At 40.2% G+C, this 26,071-nt stretch overlaps 1 protein-coding gene and 1 pseudogene across 17 annotated transcripts in view; both read right to left on the bottom strand.

Moving 5' to 3' along the window:
- The window catches only part of Tanc2 (tetratricopeptide repeat, ankyrin repeat and coiled-coil containing 2), a 320,432-nt gene that overhangs the window by 38,864 nt on the left and 255,497 nt on the right, over nucleotides 1-26,071 (bottom strand). For all 17 annotated transcript variants that reach the window (XM_039086155.2, XM_039086153.2, NM_001191653.1 and 14 more), the window contains 2 exons: nucleotides 12,733-12,841; nucleotides 122-244 (listed from right to left, as the gene is read on the bottom strand). In XM_039086155.2, the coding sequence (XP_038942083.1) occupies nucleotides 122-244; nucleotides 12,733-12,841 (232 nt within the window). The remainder of the gene's footprint in view (nucleotides 1-121; nucleotides 245-12,732; nucleotides 12,842-26,071) is intronic.
- Snupn-ps1 (snurportin 1, pseudogene 1) lies at nucleotides 13,190-23,925 on the bottom strand (annotated as a pseudogene).

The raw sequence follows: 26,071 nt of genomic DNA, 5'->3' as shown, positions 1-26,071 counted from the left end.
AGAACACTCACTAGGAAATAGTCTAAGGCAAGTCAGAAATCAACTAAATGGCTACTTGATGCCCTTCTAATTGTATTTTCCAGTCAACTATTTAAGCTATTTTCAGTTTCTTTGTGTTTACCTTTATATTTGGAGTGTAGAGATTTCGTAAAGAGGCCAATGCCATGGAAAGACCTTCTGTGCTATAGGAGATCCAGAGTCCTTGGAGGATGGAGGACGATACACCAACCTTTTTACTCAAACCCTGAAAAAAATAAAGATAATCAAATAACAATTAGTTTAGAGGTAATCAAGTGATAATAATAAATAATAATTCTTTTTTGGTGGGGAGACAAAGTCTCTCTTTGTAGTCCTGGTGTCCTGGAACTTGCTATACAGACCAGGCTGAACTCAAACCCAGAGATCCACTTGTCTCTGCCTCTCAAGTGCTAGGATCAGAGATGTGTACAACCACTCCCAGTGAGATAATTGTTCTCAACTCAGCTAAAAAGTGTCATTAGTGCTGAGTGAGTGGCCCCTAGATTTTGGTAATAATGAGTGCAGAGCCTCAATTTAACAATGTTCATACTCAGCAACTCTGATAGGGATAAAGACTAGTTTTGTGGAAATATAGTAACTTAGGCAGATCACTTACCATCTTTTTTGGCTCTATATCTGAATTTAATTTATTTTCCCATTTTTTCCTCCACTAGCTTTCTTGACTAAGTAACTTAAGTCACTAAAATAATACTGTGATTTGATTTTTCATCTTCATTTCATTTTTCTTCCTGGACATTTGGGAAAACTATAGTTAGCAGTCAGAGTTACCAGTCTCTTTTGCACCCCAATGGCTCACATGACTCAACTCTGGCTAATACAATCTGGGCCTTTGTAAAATGCCTTGTTAAAGCTTGGCTCCCAACCTTACTGTGCTCCTGCAGACTCTCTACTGTTCCTCTCAGCAGAAGCAGAGGCTCTATGGTGATTTCAATATGCTTGGCCCATGGGAAGTGGCACCTATTAAGAGGTATGGCACTGTTGGAGAGAGTGTGTCACTGTGTAGGCAGGCTTTAAGGGCACCTAGTGCTCAAGCAGAAGAGAGACCCTCCCTCTGCCTGCCTGTGGACGACAGTTTTTCTATTCCTGGCTGCCTTCAGATCAAGATGTAGAACTCTTGGCTCCTCCAGCACTGAATCTGCTTGGATGATTCCATGTTTCCGGCCATGATGATAATAGACTGAACCTCTGAACCGTAAGGGTTTATTATCATTCCAATGGGCATTATTTGCTTCTTTCCCAACTGAATCAGAAGTAAAGAGTAGGAACATTTCATACTTAATGGTTTAAACTATATTAGTGACTTACAAGTGAGGTTGGCGAATCATTTTACCTTGATAAGAGCTACAGGGAAAAGAAATGGAAAGGCTGGGTATGGTGACAGACAAGTGATGTCCCAGCACTTCAGAGGAAGAGGCAGGAAGATCACTCGATGTTTGAAGGCAGTCTGGTCTACCAGGACACAGAGGGCTAGAGTGAGACCCTATCTCAAACAAAAACAACCAATAAAACAAACACAAAAGGAAAAGAAAAAGGAGAATGGGAAAGAAAACAGGTAAGACCAGACGCTGGTAGAAGGATCACAGAGCAGCGTTGGAGTCCCAGTGCAGCCGGAGCTAATACACAAGAAGGAAGTGTAAAACTCAGAGGCAGAGTCCAAACCTGGTAAACCATCTCTACTTGTACTGTAGACTTTTGACTTACCCTGGCTGGTGGAGTTGAGCCTTTGCTCTACTGAGATGTGAAGAAAGTTTCAGCCAAAACTTAACAAAGATGACAACTAATGTGATTTTATTACCAGCCAGGATGTACAAGAACACCTCAATTGTTGAGTCTTTTCGAGTATTTCAAGAAAGCACGAAAGGGGGGTTGGGGATTTAGCTCAGTGGTAGAGCGCTTGCCTAGGAAGCGCAAGGCCCTGGGTTCGGTCCCCAGCTCCGAAAAAAAAAAGAACCAAAAAAAAGAAAGCATGAAAGGGCAAGAGCAATCTCTTTTTAGGGCTTATGTATGGTTCAAATCTAACCAACGTGGGGCTGAGCTAGTGTGCTTCTTGGAAGTCTGCTCACTTGTAAAGTTTAGTAACGCACGCATGGATACACAGCTGCCTTACATCACCACCATTAATCACCTGACCACCACACACAGCCGGGCCGAGTGCAGCAGAGGGATCCTGGTAAACAAAGAGAGTTAGAAAACCAAGGCCAACAAATAGGGTTTTATTGGAATATAGCTATACCCATTTATTTCTGTGATGTCTTACTGTTTTCCAGATACTGTGACAGAGTTGGAGTGATAGACAGTAAACCACAAAGCCGTATGTAGCTATTTTTAAAAAGTAGTTTGTGAACTCCCGATGTAAGAAGTGATGGGGTGATATTCCCATATGTATTTTATGCTTATTAAGTCTTATTTTAGGAAAAATACTGGTAATTTTGATCATAAAGCCTTATATTAAATATATAACTAGTACTCTGGATTTTTATCATGCACCTTTTTACATATATTTTTCCTGTAATCCTTATAACAACTTTAAGAGTTACTGTTACTGTTTACAGATGAGAAGATGACAGTGAATGGTAGACCTCACTTCTTTAGAAGAAAGTGAGTTCAGTCTGTCTTTGAGCGCATGGTTTTTTCATGTAGACTCTGAAAGCTGGGATTGTAAGGTGCACACCCCTGTGCTCCTCCTCAGTTTTATCTGAACTCACTCATGCCACTGTTGGTCCAAGGCTCTTGATTCTATTTACAAGTTTCCTTCCTAGCCAACACTTCTGTTCTAACAAGAACTGCTGTATGGCTGACTAATAAAAGGAACGTTTTAGAGGGAAGAATTCAGGGAAGAAACTGCAAAGATTCTCAAAATCCTCCCAGTGACTAAACTCAATCTGATGAAAATAGCCTGGATTAGAATATCTCTGGACATAATTTCCAAACATCTTGCTTTCTTGTAGTTTTAAAAAAATCTAAAGTTGAGTACAGTTTTGTTTACTTATAATCCCACAATTTTGGAGGCAGAGGATGGACAATAAGGAATTCAAGGTTATCCTTCACAACAAGCATTTTTGAGGCAGGTCTGGGTTACAGAAAACTGTCTCAAAAGGGGAGACAAACAAACCAACCTGAACGACAACTGCAAGGGGGTGAAGGAGTTCTGGGTGATCTTAAGTCAGTAGGAAATGTAAGCCAAAGCGACAGTGTGCTGGGTGTAACGGCACAGACTGCAATTCCAGCTGTGGCAGGTGAAGGCAGGAAGACCTGAAGTTCAAGGGCAGCCTCAACTGCATAGTGAACTCCAAATCAGCCTGACCCACGTGAGACTCAAGAAACAACCAAACCAAACCAAACCCAACCCAACCCAGCCCAACCAAATCAAACCAAACCAAGTGTCACACCACACAGTAAGTACTATTTTGTATTCACTTTTAGGTGAAACAAAAGACAAATGACTTTTTTTTTTTTTTTTTTTTTTTTTTTTTGGTTCTGAGGATGATATACACCGCTGAGCTCTGTTTCCAGACCCCATAAAGAAACTAGACTCCTCGAACTACTGGTGGGACTGTAAAATGGTGTGGATACTTTTGAAAACAGATTGACAATTTTTCAAAATGTTAAGCCTAGTTACTATATGACCTGGAAATCCTATCAATTCTTGTTCTTATTTTTTGAGATGTGGTGTGACTATGTTACCTAGCCTGGCCCAAATTTGTACCTTACACCATTGTGCTTAGTACATTAGGTATGTATTCTCTCTCTCTCTCTCTCTCTCTCTCTCTCTCTCTCTCTCTCTCGAATTGAAGCCAAATCTGGGTGTGGTGACTGCACAAATCTGTAATCTCAACACTCAGGAGCAGGAAAATTATAAATTCTTGTATAGCATGGCTGTAGTAAGTTCCAGACCAACTAGCCAGGGTCTACAGATTTAAAGAGAGACAGTAAGATAAAAATAGATAGATACAGACTGTCTAAACAAATCTGTACCTTGTATTATAAATGTACTAAATGTTACTGGGTTGTAGATGTATTAAATGCTATGTTAAAGTAGCTAATTTTCTTAGCAATAATAGTCACAGGGTTCATTCATATTCATTTCAAAAGTGGAGCATCTCAATTATTTTAATGAATGTATAAATAAAATATGGTATCCATACAATGGAATACTGTTTTATAATAAAATAAATAAGGTACTGATCTATTCTATATTAATAATCTATGAAAACACTATGAAGCCAGGCACAAGAGAATATATTATTATTTCTATTTATATGAAAGATTTTGAAAAGTCAAATTTATGGGACAGAATGTAGAATGAGACATGACTTAAGGGGAACGAGGCTCATTTTTTAGTGTGAATAAATACACTAATGGTGGTGATAATGGTACAATTCTGAGGACACTAAAACACACACACACACACACTCCTAACACTGGTGAATTTCATGTGGTACATATACCTCAAAAAGGCATCGAAACAAAAGAATTTAGAAGGCTCTGTAGCCAGTCCACTGCTGAGAATCATAGGTTTTATCCTTTTCTTACCTTTTTTTTTTATTAACTTGAGTATTTCTTATACACATTTTGAGTGTTATTTCCCAGTTTCCGGGCAAACATCCCCCTCCCCCCTTCCCTTTCTTATCAGTGTTCCCCTCCCCATCCTCCCCCCATTGCCGCCCTCCCCCCAACAATCTAGTTCACTGGGGGTTCAGTCTTAGCAGGACCCAGGGCTTCCCCTTCCACTGGTGCTCTTACTAGGATATTCATTGCTACCTATGAGGTCAGAGTACAGGGTCAGTCCATGTATAGTCTTTAGGTAGTGGCTTAGTCCCTGGAAGCTCTGGTTGCTTGGTATTGTTGTACATATGGGGTCTCGAGCCCCTTCAAGCTCTTCCAGTTCTTTCTCTGATTCCTTCAACGGGGGTCCTATTCTCAGTTCAGTGGTTTGCTGCTGGCATTCGCCTCTGTGTTTGCTGTATTCTGGCTGTGTCTCTCAGGAGCGATCTACATCCGGCTCCTGTCGGCCTGCACTTCTTTGCTTCATCCATCTTGTCTAATTGGATGGCTATATATGTATGGGCTACATGTGGGGCAGGCTCTGAATGGGTGTTCCTTCTGTGTCTGTTTTAATCTTTGCCTCTCTATTCCCTGACAAGGGTATTCTTGTTCCCCTTTTAAAGAAGGAGTGAAGCATTCACATTTTGATCATCCGTCTTGTGTTTCATTTGTTCTAGGCATCAGGGTAATTCAAGCATTTGGGCTAATGGCCACTTATCAATGAGTGCATACCATGTGTGTTTTTCTGTGATTGGGTTACCTCACTCAGGATGATATTTTCCAGTTCCATCCATTTGCCTACGAATTTCATAAAGTCATTGTTTTTGATAGCTGAGTAATATTCCATTGTGTAGATGTACCACATTTTCTGTATCCATTCCTCTGTTGAAGGGCATCTGGGTTCTTTCCAGCTTCTGGCTATTATAAATAAGGCTGCGATGAACATAGTGGAGCACGTGTCTTTTTTATATGTTGGGGCATCTTTTGGGTATATACCCAAGAGAGGTATAGCTGAATCCTCAGGCAGTTCAATGCCCAATTTTCTGAGGAACCTCCAGACTGATTTCCAGAATGGTTGTACCAGTCTGCAATCCCACCAACAGTGGAGGAGTGTTCCTCTTTCTCCACATCCTCGCCAGCATCTGCTGTCACCTGAGTTTTTGACCTTAGCCATTCTCACTGGTGTGAGGTGAAATCTCAGGGTTGTTTTGATTTGCATTTCCCTTATGACTAAAGATGTTGAACATTTCTTTTTTTTTTTTTTTTTTTGGTTCTTTTTTTTGGAGCTGGGGACCGAACCCAGGGCCTTGTGCTTCCTAGGTAAGCGCTCTACCACTGAGCTAAATCCCCAGCCCCTGAACATTTCTTTAGGTGTTTCTCAGCCATTCGGCATTCCTCAGCTGTGAATTCTTTGTTTAGCTCTGAACCCCATTTTTTAATAGGGTTATTTGTCTCCCTGCGGTCTAACTTCTTGAGTTCTTTGTATATTTTGGATATAAGGCCTCTATCTGTTGTAGGATTGATAAAGATCTTTTCCCAATCTGTTGGTTGCCGTTTTGTCCTAACCACAGTGTCCTTTGCCTTACAGAAGCTTTGCAGTTTTATGAGATCCCATTTGTCGATTCTTGATCTTAGAGCATAAGCCATTGGTGTTTTGTTCAGGAAATTTTTTCCAGTGCCCATGTGTTCCAGATGCTGCCCTAGTTTTTCTTCTATTAGTTTGAGTGTATCTGGTTTGATGTGGAGGTCCTTGATCCACTTGGACTTAAGCTTTGTACAGGGTGATAAGCATGGATCGATCTGCATTCTTCTACATGTTGACCTCCAGTTGAACCAGCACCATTTGCTGAAAATGCTATCTTTTTTCCATTGGATGGTTTTGGCTCCTTTGTCAAAAATCAAGTGCCCATAGGTGTGTGGGCTCATTTCTGGGTCTTCAATTCTGTTCCATTGGTCTATCTGTCTGTCTCTGTACCAATACCGTGCAGTTTTTATCACTATTGCTCTGTAATACTGCTTGAGTTCAGGGATAGTGATTCCCCCTGAAGTCCTTTTATTGTTGAGGATAGTTTTAGCTATCCTGGGTTTTTTGTTATTCCAGATGAATTTGCAAATTGTTCTGTCTAACTCTTTGAAGAATTGGATTGGTATTTTGATGGGGGTTGCATTGAATCGGTAGATCGCTTTTGGTAAAATGGCCATTTTTACTATATTGATCCTGCCAATCCATGAGCATGGGAGATCTTTCCATCTTCTAAGGTCTTCTTCAATTTCTTTCTTCAGTGTCTTGAAGTTCTTATTGTACAGATCTTTTACTTGCTTGGTTAAAGTCACACCGAGGTACTTTATATTATTTGGGTCTATTATGAAGGGTGTCGTTTCCCTAATTTCTTTCTCGGCTTGTTTCTCTTTTGTGTAGAGGAAGGCTACTGATTTATTTGAGTTAATTTTATACCCAGCCACTTTGCTGAAGTTGTTTATCAGCTTTAGTAGTTCTCTGGTGGAACTTTTGGGATCACTTAAATATACTATCATATCATCTGCAAATAGTGATATTTTGACTTCTTCTTTTCCGATCTGTATCCCCTTGACCTCCTTTTGTTGTCTGATTGCTCTGGCTAGAACTTCAAGAACTATATTGAATAAGTAGGGAGAGAGTGGGCAGCCTTGTCTAGTCCCTGATTTTAGTGGGATTGCTTCAAGTTTCTCTCCATTTAGTTTAATGTTAGCAACTGGTTTGCTGTATATGGTTTTTACTATGTTTAGGTATGGGCCTTGAATTCCTATTCTTTCCAGGACTTTTATCATGAAGGGGTGTTGAATTTTGTCAAATGCTTTCTCAGCATCTAATGAAATGATCATGTGGTTTTGTTCTTTCAGTTTGTTTATATAATGGATCACGTTGATGGTTTTCCGTATATTAATCCATCCCTGCATGCCTGGGATGAAGCCTACTTGATCATGGTGGATGATTGTTTTGATGTGCTCTTGGATTCGGTTTGCCAGAATTTTATTGAGTATTTTTGCGTCGATATTCATAAGGGAAATTGGTCTGAAGTTCTCTTTCTTTGTTGGGTCTTTGTGTAGTTTAGGTATAAGAGTAATTGTGGCTTCATAGAAGGAATTCGGTAGTGCTCCATTTGTTTCAATTTTGTGGAATAGTTTGGATAATATTGGTATGAGGTCTTCTATGAAGGCTTGATAGAATTCTGCACTAAACCCGTCTGGACCTGGGCTCTTTTTGGTTGGGAGACCTTTAATGACTGCTTCTATTTCCTTAGGAGTTATGGGATTGTTTAACTGGTTTATCTGTTCCTGATTTAACTTTGTTACCTGGTATCTGTCTATGAAATTGTCCATTTCCTGCAGATTTTCAAGTTTTGTTGAATATAGGCTTTTATAGTAAGATCTGATGATTTTTTGAATTTCCTCTGAATCTGTAGTTATGTCTCCCTTTTCATTTCTGATTTTGTTAATTTGGACACACTCTCTGGGTCCTCTCGTTAGTCTGGCTAAGGGTTTATCTATCTTGTTGATTTTCTCAAAGAACCAACTTTTGGTTCTGTTGATTCTTTCTATGGTCCTTTTTGTTTCTACTTGGTTGATTTCAGCTCTGAGTTTGATTATTTCCTGCCTTCTACTCCTCCTGGGTGTATTCGCTTCTTTTTGTTCTAGAGCTTTTAGGTGTGCTGTCAAGCTGCTGACATATGCTCTTTCCTGTTTCTTTCTGCAGGCACTCAGCGCTTTGAGTTTTCCTCTTAGCACAGCTTTCATTGTGTCCCATAAGTTTGGGTATGTTGTACCTTCATTTTCATTAAATTCTAAAAAGTCTTAATTTCTTTCTTTATTTCTTCCTTGACCAGGTTATCATTGAGTAGAGCATTGTTCAATTTCCACGTATATGTGGGCACTCTTCCCTTATTGTTATTGAAGACCAGTTTTAGGCCGTGGTGGTCCGATAGCACGCCTGGGATTATTTCTCTCTTTCTGTACCTGTTGAGGCCCGTTTTTTGACCAATTATATGGTCAATTTTGGAGAAAGTACCATGAGGAGCTGAGAAGAAGGTATATCCTTTTGTTTTAGGATAGAATGTTCTATAAATATCTGTTAAGTCCATTTGGTTCATGACTTCTCTTAGTCTGTCTACATCTCTGTTTAATTTCTGTTTCCATGATCTGTCCATTGATGAGAGTGGGGTGTTGAAATCTCCTACTATTATTGTGTGAGGTGGAATGTGTGTTTTAAGCTTTAGTAAGGTTTCTTTTACGTATGTAGGTGCCCTTGTATTTGGGGCATAGATATTTAGGATTGAGAGTTCATCTTGGTGGATTTTTCCTTTGATGAATATGAAGTGTCCTTCCTTATCTTTTTTGATGAATTTTAGTTGGAAATTGATTTTATTTGATATTAGAATGGCTACTCCAGCTTGCTTCTTCTGACCATTTGCTTGGAAAGTTGTTTTCCAGCCTTTCACTCTGAGGTAGTGTCTGTTTTTGTCTCTGAGGTGTGTTTCCTGTAGGCAGCAGAATGCAGGGTCCTCGTTGCGTATCCAGTTTGTTAATCTGTCTTTTTATTGGGGAGTTGAGGCCATTGATGTCGAGAGATATTAAGGAATAGTGATTATTGCTTCCTGTTATATTCATATTTGGATATGAGGTTATGTTTGTGTGCTTTTCTTCTCTTTGTTTTGTTGCCAAGACGATTAGTTTCTTGCTTCTTCTAGGGTATAGCTTGCCTCCTTATGTTGGGCTTTACCATTTATTATCCTTTGTAGTGCTGGATTTGTAGAAAGATATTGTGTAAATTTGGTTTTGTCATGGAATATCTTGGTTTCTCCATCTATGTTAATTGAGAGTTTTGCAGGATACAGTAACCTGGGCTGGCATTTGTGTTCTCTTAGGGTCTGTATGACATCTGTCCAGGATCTTCTGGCTTTCATAGTTTCTGGAGAAAAGTCTGGTGTGATTGTGATAGGTCTGCCTTTATATGTTACTTGACCTTTTTCCCTTACTGCTTTTAATATTCTTTCTTTATTTTGTGCGTTTGGTGTTTTGACTATTATGTGACGGGAGGTGTTTCTTTTCTGGTCCAATTTATTTGGAGTTCTGTAGGCTTCTTGTATGCCTATGGGTATCTCTTTTTTTAGGTTAGGGAAGTTTTCTTCTATGATTTTGTTGAAGATATTTACTGGTCCTTTGAGCTGGGAGTCTTCACTCTCTTCTATACCTATTATCCTTAGGTTTGATCTTCTCATTGAGTCCTGGATTTCCTGTATGTTTTGGACCAGTAGCTTTTTCCGCTTTATATTATCTTTGACAGTTGAGTCAATGATTTCTCTGGAATCTTCTGCTCCTGAGATTCTCTCTTCCATCTCTTGTATTCTGTTGGTGAAGCTTGTATCTACAGCTCCTTGTCTCTTCTTTTGGTTTTCTATATCCAGGGGTGTTTCCATGTGTTCTTTCTTGATTGCTTCTATTTCCATTTTTAATTCCTTCAACTGTTTGATTGTGTTTTCCTGGAATTCTTTCAGGGATTTTTTGACTCCTCTCTATGGGCTTCTACTTGTTTATTTATGTTTTCCTGGAATTCTTTCAGGGATTTTTGCGATTCCTCTCTGTAGGCTTCTACTTGTTTATTAATGTTTTCCTGTGTTTCTTCACGTCTTTCTTGAAGTCCTCCAGCATCATGATCAAATATGATTTTAAATCTAGGTCTTGCTTTTCTGGTGTGTTTGGATATTCAGTGTTTGGTTTGGTGGGAGAATTGGGCTCCGATGATGCCATGTAGTCTTGGTTTCTGTTGCTTGGGTTCCTGTGCTTGCCTCTCGCCATCAGATTATCTCTAGTGTTACTTTGTTCTTCTATTTCTGACAGTGGCTAGACTGTCCTATAAGCCTGTGTCTCAGGAGTGCTGTAGACCTGTTTTCCTGTTTTCTTTCAGCCAGTTATGGGGACAGAGTGTTCTGCTTTTTGGGGTGTATTTTTTCCTATCTACAGGTCTTCAGCTGTTCCTGTGGGCCTGTGTCTGGAGTTCACCAGGCAGGTCACTTGCAGCAGAAAAGTTGGTTTTACCTGTGGTCCCGAGGCTCAAGTTTGCTCGTGGGGTGTTGCTTATGAGCTCTCTGCGGCGGCAGCAACCAGGAAGATCTGTGCAGCTCTTTCCGGGAGCTTCCGTGCACCAGGGTTCCAGATGGAGTTTGGTGTTTTCCTCTGGTGTCAGAGATGTGTGCAGAGTGCAGTCTCTTCTGGTTTCCCAGGCGTGTCTGCCTCTCTGAAGGTTTAGCTCTCCCTCCCACGGGATTTGGGTGCAGAGAACTGTTTATCCGGTAGATCCCTTCAGGTTCTGGCGGTGTCTCAGACGCAGCAGTCCTGCTGCTCTTGGGCCCTCCTCTACGGGAACCCAGAGGCCTTATACAGTTTCCTCTTGGGCCAGGGATGTGGGCAGGGGTGGGCAGTGTTGGTGGTCTCTTCCGCTCTGCAGCCTCAGGAGTGCCCACCTGACCATGCAGTGAGGTCTCTCTCCCACGGGGTTTGAGAGCAGAGAGCTGCTGCGGGCAGGGATCCGCGGGTTTGGGACTCCCGGTAAACACCGGTCCTAGAGGAATTTTGCCTCTGTGTGTCCTGAGTTCACCAGGCAGGTCTCTTGCAGCAGAAAAGTTGGTCTTACCTGTGGTCCCGAGGCTCAAGTTTGCTCGTGGGGTGCTGCCTACGAGCTCTCTCATCCTTTTCTTATCTTAAAGGCCATTAATGACATAAATACACCTTTTCTCAAACAAGCAAGGGAAATTTAGAACTGGAATAAGTGTCAGTTGGACTGCTGAGAAGTTCTGAGTGGAACTGGATATGGCCATGTCTACCTTCGACTCTATATGACCTCCAGCTGATAGAAACCCAGGACTTCAGTCTGGGAGAAGCTCAAGCCTCTCAACAGCCTCTGCACTGAAAGCATCCTGTCAGCTGCAGCACCAGGACCAGCATCTGGTCGTCGTTCTTTAGCTCACGGACGTGTCATCACTCTATGCCGCACACCAGAGTGCTTACAGCTTGAACCACATACAGAGCCACTCTTATCGCAGACAACCATGCTGTCTGCATCACCATAAGGAACCTGTGCTCATGAGAGAAGTATGCAGTGTAAATGCAGGCGCTTATGTGCTGAAGTCCCACTTGGTTAAATAACACCTCATACTCTTCCTCCTTTACTGTGCTGTTTATTTATGGTGTATGAAGGCAAGCATCAATTTCATCTCTGCATCTTACCCTATGCAGATTGTGCGTTAGAAGTCCGATAGCTTTCGGTCCCCAGCTCCGGAAAAAAAAAAAAAAAAAAAAAAAAAAAAAAAAAAAAAAAAAAGAAGTCCGATAGCTATCTCCCATCTAACACATTGACAATTATCTTAGTGTTTATGGATGTGGCAAACATTTATTACCTCCTTGAACCTGGATGCTTGTTTGCTGTATTAGTTGCATTCTACTCATAGGAAGTATGATGACTGAGGATGGTCATTTTTGATACAGTGGATTGTTAGACAAGACAGTTATGATTCAAATAAAGGACTCGTCACAGTGGGTTTTACTTCTATTCATGTGATGAACAAACTTTTCTGGCTGTGTGCTTATATACTGGGAAGAATTTGTGAGGCTCTTGGAGAACTGTTTAAGATACTTGGATTTTTTTAATTCCAAGTCAGGGAAGAACTTTGAGGGACCGCAGGGGTTAGACCTATCAGAATTTTCTTCTTGTGTGGTAGAGTCTTGAGATGGGACCCCAGCTGACTTTAAAGTCTTGGGAGTACTCAGACTTAGCATCCCTTGCTGGTTACATGTATGTCACTATTTCTGCCTGAGACTTATTTTTGCAGCCTGGCAGATTGGACATGGAGCTATGGCCTTCTGCATGCTAGGCAAGTGCTACTGAGCTACACTATCAACCCACAGGACTGGAACTGTCAAACACAGTGATAAACCATAACAGTAATAGTGGGTAATAGTGAACTGGGTGCTAAAAATGAGGTGAACAATTTCCTCTGATGCTTTCATGTGAACTATAAAGTTCTTGGAATATAATATATAATATATACATATTTAAATATAAGATTTCTAACATATATGTATATATTGCTATTATATAAAATATATGTAGATTACCTTAAAGATGTGTGCTTTGAGGATGTGATGTCCTAGTTCAATAGTCTGCTGTCGGTTTAGTTTTCCCTCTTGGCGGGAGAACCAGAAGGCAAGTAATGTGTGGCCACTCCTGCAAAGAAAGAGAGTCGTCTTAGAAAATGTAATGCCTCAGTTTTGCCTTGATTCTTCATATCCATACCTCCAGTCATATCTCCAACAAAACTAGGCACCAGTAAGTTAGTATCTTGGGGAAGGACATTTGTTACTAGGTAAGTAACATGGACATTACAAAAGCCATTTCTAGTTGGTTTGTTCCCATTCCTCATACAAACAACATTAATTGATTTTCATTTTTATTGTTTGTCCCTTTTAGCAACCCTTCATCAGTGTTCCTCAGACCTTGTACTCCTTTCTTCTGTATTCTTACTGAACAAGTTCATCAGTTCTCACTGTAGTCACTATCTATAGTTCATATATATTTTTCTCTATTTAGACCTCTCTGCCTACAGCCTCAGTTTTAGAGCTGTTTATTGGATATCTCCATTTGGAGTGTCTCTTCTTATAAGTCTTTTCTGGGCAGCCGTACAGTGGAATCTTTCTTTTTGAGGCCATCAGTAGACATGTATAATCTCCAATGCAGTATTTACCACGCTGTTACATGCTTTCTCTTCTAGTAGACTGAGTTTCCTGATGGCATCCACTCCCCCATATCTCTCTGATAACAAACTCCTAATCGTTTATGAAGGAGAGAGGCCTCGTCTCAACTCCTTGGATATTGTCATATCTGCCCATGATGTTCAGAACTGCCTCCTTGGCCCAAATTATGTGATCAGTTGGCCTGAGGACAAAGTCAAAAGCAGGACTAATCTAAAAAGTACTTCAAAATTGAGCCTGAGCCCCGACTGTGTAGCATCTAAACTGCTCTAATTTTGGGTTACTTTAAATAAAGCAATCATTTATTGCTGTTTAGTACATTCATATTAGAGTCTTGTGTTCTGTCCTAGCTCAAAAGCTTCCCAATGATAATTTTTAAGTGTTAATCACCCCTGCCCCCAACACACAAAATTATATGTCATGCTAAGAAGCAAACCTAGGGCTACTTTGCCACTGAGCTACATTCCTAGTCCAGTGATTTCCTTCCTTCCTTTTTTTCTTTGTTTATTTCTGTTGATATAAAATCTCGTGAGGCTGGACAGATCCATGGCTCCAGCTGCATATGTAGCAGAGGATGGGCCTTGTTGCACACCGATGGGAGGAGAAGCCCTTGGTCCTGCCAAGGCTGGACCTCCTAGTATAGGGGAAGGTCAGAGTAGGGGAACAGGAAGGGGTGGTTAGGGAGGGGGAACACACTTATAGAAGAAGGGGAGGGGGATGGGGTAGGGGACTGATGGATGGGAAACTAGGAAAAGGAATGAGATTTGAAATGTAGATAAAAAAATCCAATAAAAAAGATTTCATGTAGCCTAAGCCTCATTTTTAATTTTTAAATGTATGCATGCATACATGTATGCAAGTAAAGGCCAGAGAACAACAAGTAGGTGTCACTTCTCTTCTGCCATGTAAGTCTGGGTGATTAAACTCAGGTCATCCATCAGGTTTGGCAACAAACACCTTTACCCTGTGGCCATCTCATCAGTTCAACCTTAAACTTCTGATCCTGCCTCTGTCTCCTGAGCCCTGCACAGAGGTGGGCACTAGCATACCTAGTTTATGTGATGTGGGGGATCAACCCAAACTTCCCTACAAACTAGGCAAGTACTTTACCAACTGAGCTATATCCCCAGGCAATATATTCTTTTAAGGGTCAACATATGTTTATCTATCATATACGTGAATCATGTATGTATGTATGTATGTATGTATGTATGTATGTATGTATTTCTATTTACATTATTGAAAGAAAAATCTAGATCACTATGTTCTTCATAATACCCAATGCATCCTGCTTCATGTAAAAATGTTCACAATACTTTAAGACAGAAAACTGGACATTAGGGTCTTGGCAGAAGGTATCTGGCACCATGTTTGATGAGCTGAGCTCCATCCCTAGAATCTACTTGGTAGAAGGAGAATCATCAATTTCTGCAAGGTGCTCTCTCATCCCATGAGAATTGGGATATAACCATGCACCCTAAATAAACAGAGTGAAACAGACAGACAGAACAGCAGAGAAAACTTGAACTGTTTAAGTAAAAAAAGGTCAGTATCTGGGCATAGCGACATACACCTTAACAGACAAAGACACAGTCACGTGTTGGGGGCCTGTGATGCGACAGCCTGGCCTGTGATATACAGCAAGATGGTCTCAAAATAAACCAACAAACAACACAACTTGTCAAGCAAACAAAAACAAAACAAGGTGGAAGGAGTACACTATGTAATCTTCCTTCTCCTTTCCCTCCATCCTTTTGAGCCTGGAGACCATGTGGGTCAGCTTCACATTATAGATATAAACTGTGCCAGGGTCTTCACATTATAGATATAAACTGTGCCAGAATCTTCATTTCAGTAAGATTTTGAAAGAAATCCCAAATTTGTCTTCACAGAATTTCTAAACTATATGGACGCCAGGTTACCTTGTTTAACTATGCAAGGTTAATCACATAGGAAAGAAATGCTTTAGCTGGACGAATGCCCAGACAGGCTTAATGTGTGTGGAGTCTTCACTATCATCCTGAGGTCTGCGCACAGCGCTTTCACACTTCCATCATCTGAAGATGCCCCCTGAACTCTCACAGGAAAGACACTGAAGACCCCATTTTGCTGTCAGTCTGGTGTAGCAGAGCTAGGGAAGTGAGATGTAAGAGAGGCAGAGGCCTCAGCACTCCATCCGGCTAGTAACAGCAGTTACTGGAGCTTTCCTGGTGTAAGTGACTCATCCATGACTGTACAATCGTGGCGGCAGCTCCTGGATGCAGGCCTGATTTACTTCTTAGGCCTTAAGAGTCATGCATGAGAATCCTTGTTTACTGGGATTAAAAGGTAACAAAAAAGCCTGTGTGGACAGTGAATGAGAATTTCGGTCAGGACACAGAATTGGCTTTGTCCTTTATTTATACTATGGTACTTGAATTTCTCCAGTCTATCTGCACCTCGAGATAACAGTGTTTGTTACTGCTGCCATTGTCTGGGCACTGAGTACATGAATAGCTCGCGAGACAGATGAGACGAGGGTGACATTGTCATTCATTTCTTTTTGAATAGAAACATGGCAGATTTTTATTAAAAAAAAAAAGACGGGGCTGGGGATTTAGCTCAGTGGTAGAGCGCTTACCTAGGAAGCGCAAGGCCCTGGGTTCGGTCCCCAGCTCCGGAAAAAAAAAAAAAAAAAAAAAGACATTGCTGGCCTTGTATCTGTAATTCTACTAAGCATTCAAGAGGCTGGAGCAGGAGGATTATAAATATAAGATTTTAATCTTCTTGGCTTCTAGTTCTCTAACATCATTGGTAGCATTTTTACTTGTGAAGTAATGTGATTTTTTTTAACTAATATTTTTCTACTGTTATGTTTCCCTTCCAGCATTAGACCTTATTTGGGGTCTTATTGAAGCTATCTCCTTGGGAGTTATACCTACACTGGGATTCCACAGTGAAATTAACAAAAATTTTAAAATTTACCTTTAAAGTAAAAACAGGCTGGATGGTGTTGGCTCATGCTTTTAGTCCCAAAATATGGGAGGCAGAGACAGGCAGATCTCTGAGTTTGAAAACAGCCTGGTTTACAGAGAGAGTTCCAGGACAGCCTGGGCTACATAGGGAAACCCTGTCTCAAAAAATCAAAACTAAACATCATCACACTTCAAAACAACAAAACAAAGAACCCAATGAGAGACTCTACAACAACAACAGAAACCCAAGTCTGACTCTCTTGATACTGGACGATATGCAGGTACTTTTCTCATACCTCTTGATACTGGACAATATGAAGGTACTTTTCTCATTTCTCTTGATACTGGACAATATGCAGATACTTTTCTCATTTCTTTCCGTGATCTTTGCCTTCTTTTCCTCCTTGGCAGTTCTTATCTCCTGGTTTCAACTTTCACCCCAATGTACATGACTCCCATAGAGACATCTCAAATATGGAAGGTTTACCTTTGTTTGTCTAGCTGCCTGCTGGCCCTCTCTACCTCCATCACTGTCAAATAAAAGTCATCCTTTGAAGTTGGAGTTTTTCCTTTAAAACAAAGACTTTAAGACTAATTTTTCCTCCCAAACATGGCTAGATAGGCATAAAACCAAGTACCACTTTTCCTCCTTTAACTTCCTCACCTAGGTAAGTGTTAAGAGAAGCATGGTTTCCACTCTGTATTCCAGTGTCTACTCTTTGGCCCATCCTAATAATATACTGCAAAAGTTCATCAAAATCTTGCTAAAAATTCTTCAAAGATTTATACTTCCTTAAGTATTCCCTTTTAAAACTCTGCTCCAATCAGCTTCGATTGTCAACTAGACTTATCCTGGAGTCACTTGAAAGCAGGGCCTCAATTTAGAAGCTGGCTGGCCCATGCTGGCCTGTATGTCTGTGGGTAGCGGTGGTGTTGTCTTGATTACTGCTTCTCTGGCTGCCTGCTGGTTCTTTCTGCCTTCACCACTGGCTAATGAAAAGTCATCATTTGAAGTTGTCTTGATGCAGGAGGGCCTAAGGCAAGTGGCTTGAACTGTGTAAGGAAACCTTGCTGACTGAATATAAGCCAGTATTCAAGCCTCCTAGCAAGGAGCACTCTTGCCAGGTTCCTGCTGTACATCCTTGGATGTGTTTCTTGGTCACAGGGAATACTGTGTGGAACAGCAAGCAGGCTTACCTTCAAGTTCCTTCTCAGAATTCCCTCAGGATGGACTAACCTGGAAGCTGAAAGAAATCCTTTCTTTCCTAAGACGAGTATTTCTCACAGAAGCAGAATGAAACTAGAATAAATTCTTAGCATGTTATTCAAAGAATATTCAAAGTCTGTTCTCAACCAGGCTTTCTACTAATCTCTGTTGGGAATAGAAACCATGTTTTTCACATAACTACTCCTGAGCAATTAACAGTAACACTTTAGGACTTGTATTTTAGTTTTCAAAATAACAATTTCTAGAGTATTATAAGCATAGGAGTAATGTTACTTCTCTCATTCAGTAGTCCATGAAAAAGAACCCACCAGTATAAAAGACATTTCTTTGTACAGTCTTTTTTTTTTTGTTTTTGTTTTTGTTTTTGAGACAGGGATTCTCTATATAGCCGTTGCTGTCTTGGAACTTGATCTGTAGACTAAGCTGACTTTGAACGCACAGAGATCCATGTTTCTACCTTCCAAGAACACTGAATTATCAACATAATTAAAATCATCAATCATTTATGTTGACAAATTTGGATGTACTTACTTTATTTATGTGTATGCATGTGTGCCTACATGAGTTTATGTGTACTGTGTGCCTACAGAGGACAGATGGTGTCCAAGTCCTTGGGGCTAGAGTTACAGGTCATTATGAGCTGCTCAATGTGGATGCTGACAACCAAACCTGGGCCTTCTTTAAGAGCAGTAAGCATTCTTAACTGCTAAGCCATGTCTTCACCCCAATGTCAACACTTTCTAACTAGCATTTTGGGAAACAGTGAACTAAGAAATCAAGCAGCGCTAACTCTATTAAGTATGATTTTAGTTATGACCAAACAAAAAGTATACCTTCTCTCTAATTGAAAATTATGGCAATCAAGTTCTACTTTAATATAGGTTCAAAAGACTATGTATGTGTCGGGGTGGGGGTGGTGATCTCCGACTTGTGATTTTCTACTCTAAGCCTCCTGAGTGCTAGGATTACAGCTATAATCCACCATGATGCCTGTTATATTTGATTTTAGATAGTTTAGGAGACAAGCAATCACAGGTCAGTGTTCAGGATTGTTCCTCCCACCCCACCCACACTTTCTTTTCTTTTTCCTGGATACACATGCGTTAACAGGATGGTGGGAGAGGCAGGCCGTTTTCTGTTCTCACTTGCAGGCATCAGGAGCCCCTTGATGCATATTACTGAAGACAAAACAAACTCACCCTTGTGACTCTGAGTCACAAGGAGCTTCTGTCATTTGATGACTTGGTTTTCTATCCCTAAGAGTTCAGAGAAAAACCCTTTCTAAAGTAAAAATCAGTCTGTCTCATCCCTATTTAATTGTTTAATACATTATTACAATGGCACTGTATTTGGTTTTCTTATATATTTTCGCTTAGCACTCCAAGGAGATACATAGTCTTGAAGTTTTTATTTGTAGAACTGAAATAGCAACAAGTGAATCTAAATAGTTAAGGCATGGGTGTTTGCTCATCATTGCAATACTGGTGAGTTATGTGTAGGTGTATTAATTTTCTTAGCTTTTATGGTGACAAACTCAATAGACTTTAAATGTTTCAGAGAAACAAGACTTGGATGCTTTGACATTCTGTATGATGGTTAGATATGACAAAATGCTATAGCTAGAGCCAGCTGGGGACATACTTATTTTGATATGTGTTGAACAGTACAGAGTGTTATAGAATGCTTTTATATTATGGAGGCAAATGTAGAGAACTAGGGAGACCTACTGAGGTAGGACTGCTGAGCTGGCTGTTACCTACAAGGTTATGCTTTCCTCCCACAGCCAAGACTTGTTCTTGGGAAGTGGCTTTGCATTCAACAATGAGTGAGAGAAGGGGAAATCACATGACAGAGTTATGCTTAATGCAATGTGGAGAGAAATGATATTCATAAATTTAGATTTGGCCCAGAAAAATTTGGCCCTGTGCTTTATCTGTCTTCTCCACTCTGCTAGCAGATATCCCTGAACAGTGTGTTAAAAAATGGCATAGTCTCTATTAGACCAGTTCCCCCCAAAACTGTAGAATAGACCTCGTCCAACCACATAGTACCTCTGGATATTTGTGTATGAAAAATAAATTTCTACTGGGAAACCCTGAGATTTTAGCTTTTATTTTAGCAGTTATCAGTATCTGTAGTGTAAAATTGTGGAGAGACTGAATATAGAGGGATGGATAGACAGAGAAAGCAGGAGTAGAAATGGACTTGAGATTTCAATGTCAGTGAAATAAGTGGAAACTGAAACACTATCTTCCTATGTTAGGTTTCTGGAAACAAGCTGAAATCATACCTTACAGAAGGAGACTATCACAGGATCAGAAGAGGAGGTCTTGTGCTTTATGACAGTGGCCATTTTCTACCACTATTAACCGATCAATGCAAAAGGCTCCCTACGCCTAATAACTGCCACTTATTCTTGCAAACACAAAACCATTTTTTTGAATCACAAGACAGCTAACACACAGGAACGACACTGTGGCAGCACTAACAGGTTCTCTTCCACAGACCACCAGAAATAAAAGGTTAGGAGGGAAGTTGCTTCAAATGACTGTTCCTCCTGTGCGTGGTCTCTGTGATCACAAAACAGTAATTCACAGGATGGTATGATAAAGCACTATTTTCAGTAAGAGGCAATCATTGTTTTGGGCACCAAAGAGCCAGTGCTTTTGCTAAGGACCCCCATGCCTTTGCCTGCCTCACTTCCTATCAGCTGTAAGAAGACAAAGGTGTCACCTCCCTCCGAGTATACCCTGTACCTTCCGAGCCTTAGTGGAAGTATAACGGAAGAATTGAAAAGAATTTCATGTTCACTTGTTCTGATTAGCTAAGCCAACATTATATCCTTGGGCAGGAAGGAATCTTAAGTTTCCTTTCTGATAGTCAGATTCACAATCTGTTTCTTTTTTTTTTCAGAACCTACTTTTCACTGGTATATAAACATTGACACTGACCATATTCCCTAATTTTTTCTCTAGCAGTTTCAGGGCAGCAGGTCTTATGTTGAGGTTCTTGATCCATTTAAGATTAAGTTTTGCAGGGAGAGATAAGGATCTAATTTCATTCTTCTGAATGCTGAGATCCATGTTTCCTAACAGTGTTTGTTGAAAATTCTGTCTTTTCTCCAATATGCATCTTTGCAAAAAATCAGGTAGCTGTAGTTGTATGAAATTATACGTGGATCCCCTGTTTGATTCCATCGACCTATCTATATGTCTGTTTTTGTGTTGGTACCACAATGGGCTTTTACTACCACAGCCCTGCAGTATAATTAAAATCAGGTACAGTGACAGCTCCTGCAGAATCCCTTTTGTTCAACACTGGTTTGACTGTCCTTTGTCTTTTGTGTTTCTATATAAGTTTTGAATTTTTTGAATTTGTGAGACACAATATTGGAATTTTTATTAATAGCATAAATCTATCAGCTGCTTTTTCCACAAGATTAATTCTTCTGATTAATGAACACAGGGATCTTTCTTCCCATTTCCTAGTGTCTGTCTCAATTTCTTTCTTTAGTGTCTTAAGGTTTTCATTGTAGAGGGAGGTCTTTTATTTCTTTGGTTAGATTTATTAAAAAGTAGCTTACTATTTTTTGTAGTTACTATGAATGGGATTGTTGCCTGATTTTTTTTAGTATGTTTGTCACTGGTACACAGGAAGACTACTGATTTTTGAAGTTAAATTTGAATGCTGCTACTTTGCTTAAAGTATTTATAAACTCAAAAAAGTTTTATTTTTATGTGTGTTTTTAGTCTTTAGAGTCTCTTATATAGAATAATATCTGCAAATAGAGATACTTTAACTTTCCTATTTGTAATCCATTTTATTCCCTTCTATTGCGTCAGCATTTCAAGCTCTATACTGAGAAGTGGGAATAGTGAACACTCCTATCTTGTTCCTGATCTTACTGGAAAAGCTGTGAGTTGTCTGCCATTTAGCATGATGGCGACTGTAGGCTTCTAGCCTTTATTATGTTGAGGTGTGCTTCCTCCGTCCCTAGCCTCGACATGACTCATGAAGAGATGCCAAAGACATTTGTCACGGTGCCAAAGACATTTTCTCTACTTACTGAGATGATCAAGAGATTTCTGCCATTGAGTCCATTTGTGAGACATATTTCATGTATTGATTTACACATGGCATAAAGTTAAGTTAGTTATGATGAATGACCTTTTTGATGTGACCCAGAATTTGGTTTGTATTTGAGAATTTTTGCATGTATGTTCACCACTGAGATTGGTTTGTAATTTTTTAAAGTTTTTATTTTGTCTTTGTATCAGATTATACTGGTTTTATAAAAAGCGTTTAGAAGCCTTTCTTCACTTTCTATTAAAAACTTTTATGTGTATAGGTGTCCCATTTGCATGAATATCTGTCCACCACATGTATATCTGGTCTCCAAGGAGGTCAGAAGAGGCCACTAAATTCTCTGGGACTGGAATAATGGACAGCTATGAGCTGCCCTGTAGGTTCTATGAATCAAACCCTGGATCTCTGCAAGAGCAACATATGCTTTTAACTGCTGAGCTATCTCTCCAACCCCTTTGTTTTCTATTATATAGAATAATTTGAGTAGTACTGCTGTTAGCTATAGTTAAATCTACATAAGAGATGGGGAAGGAGCTTGTGAGTCCTCATCTCAAACTGAGAAGCCACTGATAGTTGCTAGTTGCTGAGGAAGACACATTTTTTTCTTTGGGGAAGTTGTCACTAGCAGATTGCATATGCTCCAGTGATGGCTCCACGTTCATGTGTGTAGGGACAGAACTAATGAGTTTAGTGGAACACTAAAAAGATATGGGAAGGATAGAGAGATGAAGGGAGGGAGGATGACACGAAGCTGGGAAGAGGGTAAGCTGGAGGAACCGAGACGAGATGGAAGGAGGAAGTTGGGAATAGATAATTGAAAATAGATATATACTGTATATATATGTAGAATTCTCAAAGGATAAATAGAATTATAAACAAGTAAATAACAATAATGTGGTTTAAAAATACAAAAGCTAGGGGGTAAGTTGGTATTCTGATGCATGTATATGTGATATTTTAACTATGTCAGATATATTTATTTCCTCAAACATTTTCCTCATGGTAAAACTTCTAAACCTTTTTAATGTTTTTTCCCTTAGGAATCATATGTATTTACATTGTGGACCTGGGATATATTTACACAGCAAGAGATATTCAAATCTACCTGGATTCCAATTCCATCTAGTAGTGAGTCAACATCTAGACAGGGGGAAAGCTGTTTTTGGCAGTATAGGTTTGGAAAGTGCACTCTGAAATAAGGTTACCCATTGCCACCATCGCCGTTTTCTTCCCAGTCTTTTGTGGGTTGTCCACTTTGGTTGTCCATGAGGCTCTCAGGTCTGTGGGGACTCCTCAACCTGGGAGTGGACAGGTGCCACAGCTCACAGTGCTCATTCTCAGAAGCCTTGTTTGTAAGTTTCTCCTTCATGTCCTTCTGGCTCCTTTTGTGCTAGCTGTTACCCAGCACCATCTGGCTTGGTGGCCAGTGGATCAGCTGGCACAACTACTCATAGAATATCTGATACCATGTAGAGGCATAGCCAGCCCACCACGGGAGTACTCCCAGGGCTATAGTGGGTCTTTTTATGGCAGAAGAGAAGCCATTTACTTCATAAGAAAAATCCACAGACACCACCTTACACAGGCTCTCGGGGGTACACAGGGAATTCTTAGTCCCATAGAGTTAAAAGGATTAATCTTGGTTTTCTCTCTGAGTTCTTCTTCTGTCAACTTTGAATGTACCCAGTAGAACTGGAAATCAGTCTGACATGCATAGAAAGGGTGTCCCTACCAACACATCACATTCAAAACATAGTCGGTCTGGTTCATCTCACTGTAAATGCAGTACAAAATGATGCAGTCTTTGGTTGTCGTGGAGTTTCTCCTGTTGCCTCCTGGCAGAAGTGGGAGAAAACCTATTGACACAGTAGCTACTCTTGGTGTAGGTACTAGTTGAACCCCTGGAGGTCACGATAAGGGCTCTCTTCCTAACAGGACACACAATCACAGTCCACTCTTGCCCCAAATCTGAAGGGACATCAATTAAGCACTCAGAAAGCTAATCAATTGATTAGCACAGTGTTTTGGTAACTTCTTGCCAGAGTCAATGTCTATTTTTCTTACCATCGTTCCTACTCTCCATCCCTGTCCAGTCATCTTCAGTCAGTCTTCTGGCATGGTTCACATAGTCCACATGCTTGGATTTCTATAGTTCTAGCAACTGGTGGAGCTGCTCACTTTTCTCCCAGGAAGTGCACTTGGATTTGCATTTGGTCAGGTGAAGCTATGGGATGCTGTGCTATTCCATTCTTGAGACACAGAAAAGCTACTAGCTAGGGCTTGACTCAGTTCTTATATCTTCTCACACCAAGGTGCCACTCAGGCATGCTGTCCCCTTTAACCTTTTGGAAATGTACAGTACATTGTTATTTCTATTGTCACTCTACTGCAAAATAGCACACCAGAACTACATGCTTGTAAGTGAGATTAACACTCATTGACATTCTTTTCTGCCCATTACTTTGAGCTTGGCTTTTCACTTTTCATCCATGAGTTGCAAAGGACGTTATGCAATTTTTTTCCTCTGGCCAAATAGCAAGTACCTCCGTGTCCATGTATACCACAACTTCCTTATCTGTCAGCTCAGGTTGCTTGCATTCCTTGGGTATTGTGAATACTGTTGCAATGAACATAGGAGTGCAGGTATCTCTTCAACCAGGCAATTTGTTTTCCTTTGGATACAGAACTGGCAGTGAGATGTGGGATTGTCTAGCAATTCCACTTTTAAGCTTCTGAGGATCTTCCTAACCTCTTCTTTTCTTTTCTTTTCTTTTCTTTTCTTTTCTTTTCTTTTCTTTTCTTTTCTTTCTCTCTCTCTCTCTCTCTCTCTCTCTCTCTCTCTCTCTCTCTCTCTCTCTCTCTCTCTTTCTTTCTTTTTTTTTTTTCCGGAGCTGGGACTGAACCCAGGGCCTTGCACTTGCTAGGCAAGCGCTCTACCACTGAGCCAAATCCCCAACCCCCTAAACTTTTCTATAGTGGTTGTTGAGTTATATTCCTATCAACCATGAATAAAGGCTATCTTTTCTCCACATCCTTACTAGCATTTCTTACCTTCAGGCTTTTTTGGGCCACTCTTGTTGGGTAAGGTGATGGTGATGATTCACTGCAATTTTGAGTGCATTTCCCTGATAGTTATTGTTGAGCATTTTCTGATACACCTGCCAGTCAGCTGTATGCTTGCTTGCTTGCTTGCTTGCTTGCTTATTTATTTATTTATTTATTTATTGAGAATTACCTATTTCAGTCTATTGTCCATTTTGAAACCAGTTACTGTTATTTTTTTTGTTATTGAATTTTCTGTTGGATATGATTAGATGCAGATATGTGAAAACCTAGTGACCTGGAATTAGAAGTAAAGTCTACCAAAGATATATCCTTTTAGAAAGGAGTAAAACTGCATTTGTAAACAGTCAATCTACATAGGGATTTGGTGCTCTCTCCTGCATTTCTTCACCTTGTTCTAGGGCCTTTTTGTTTTACAAATGCATTACTACTCTAGATTGGACATCTCAGGGGCCAATGATGAGGTCTTCAGGCAGTTGGTGGGGTTTTTAATGAGGCAGCAAAGCTATGACTTTACTGGACTGGCATAATCTGAAGTACCAGTAGCCATAGAAAAGTGGTCAAGTTCTTTCACAGCCCTTTGTGTCCCTCACTCTTTTTTTTTTTTTTTTTATACATTTAGCACTGTACTTTAAACTATGGCTAGTTATGAGTGAGTCTATTAAATTCACCAAACCATAATTCCTTCCTTGTTCTTACACTTGTATACCTATAGTACCTAACTCTGCATCTCAAAGACATTATTTAATAAATGCTTATTGATGCTTGTGGAATGCATGCTTTTAGTTATTCCTGGAGCAAGGTAGAAAGTAACAGAGTGAGCAAAAGTACATTATCTGTGGAGCTTTGAGAGGAGGGTCCTAAATATTTTATGTGATGGGGTTGGCATTAGTAGTGCTTATATGTTTTTCGGTTATTAACTCATCATTAAAAATTTGCAATGTGCCAGGCAGGGAGTGCAATGGCACTTTAGGGAGGCAAAGGTGAGTCAGAAAGTTATTGACCCTACTGAGGCTAGGGGGAAAGCGGACAATAAATAATTGCCAGTAAGTTAATAAACTGTAACACACGTAAGGAGGGAAATAAAAAGGTTACTAAGGACTCGGACAGAATCCAGGAGGGACTTACTTAGTAATGTGAGAGAAGTCTCTTTCAGGAGGTGGTCTATAAGCTAAAGTCTGAAGGGACAATAAGAGGTGTCACTATGAAATGAGACAAGGGATACTGTTCAGTGCAAAGGTTTAGAGGAGAGAAAGAAACTTCTAAAAAGTGGAAGAAAATTGTATAAAGAATGAATGAACTTAACTTAGAGGCAAGCAGAGGCCATCTACACATACAGGACTTTGGTTTTATTCTGATCTTAAGAAAAGGCACT

Source organism: Rattus norvegicus, chromosome 10 (genome assembly GCF_036323735.1).
Source record: "Rattus norvegicus strain BN/NHsdMcwi chromosome 10, GRCr8, whole genome shotgun sequence".
Classification (NCBI taxonomy): Eukaryota; Metazoa; Chordata; class Mammalia; order Rodentia; family Muridae; genus Rattus; species Rattus norvegicus.
This window is presented reverse-complemented; position numbering and strand designations above follow the sequence as displayed.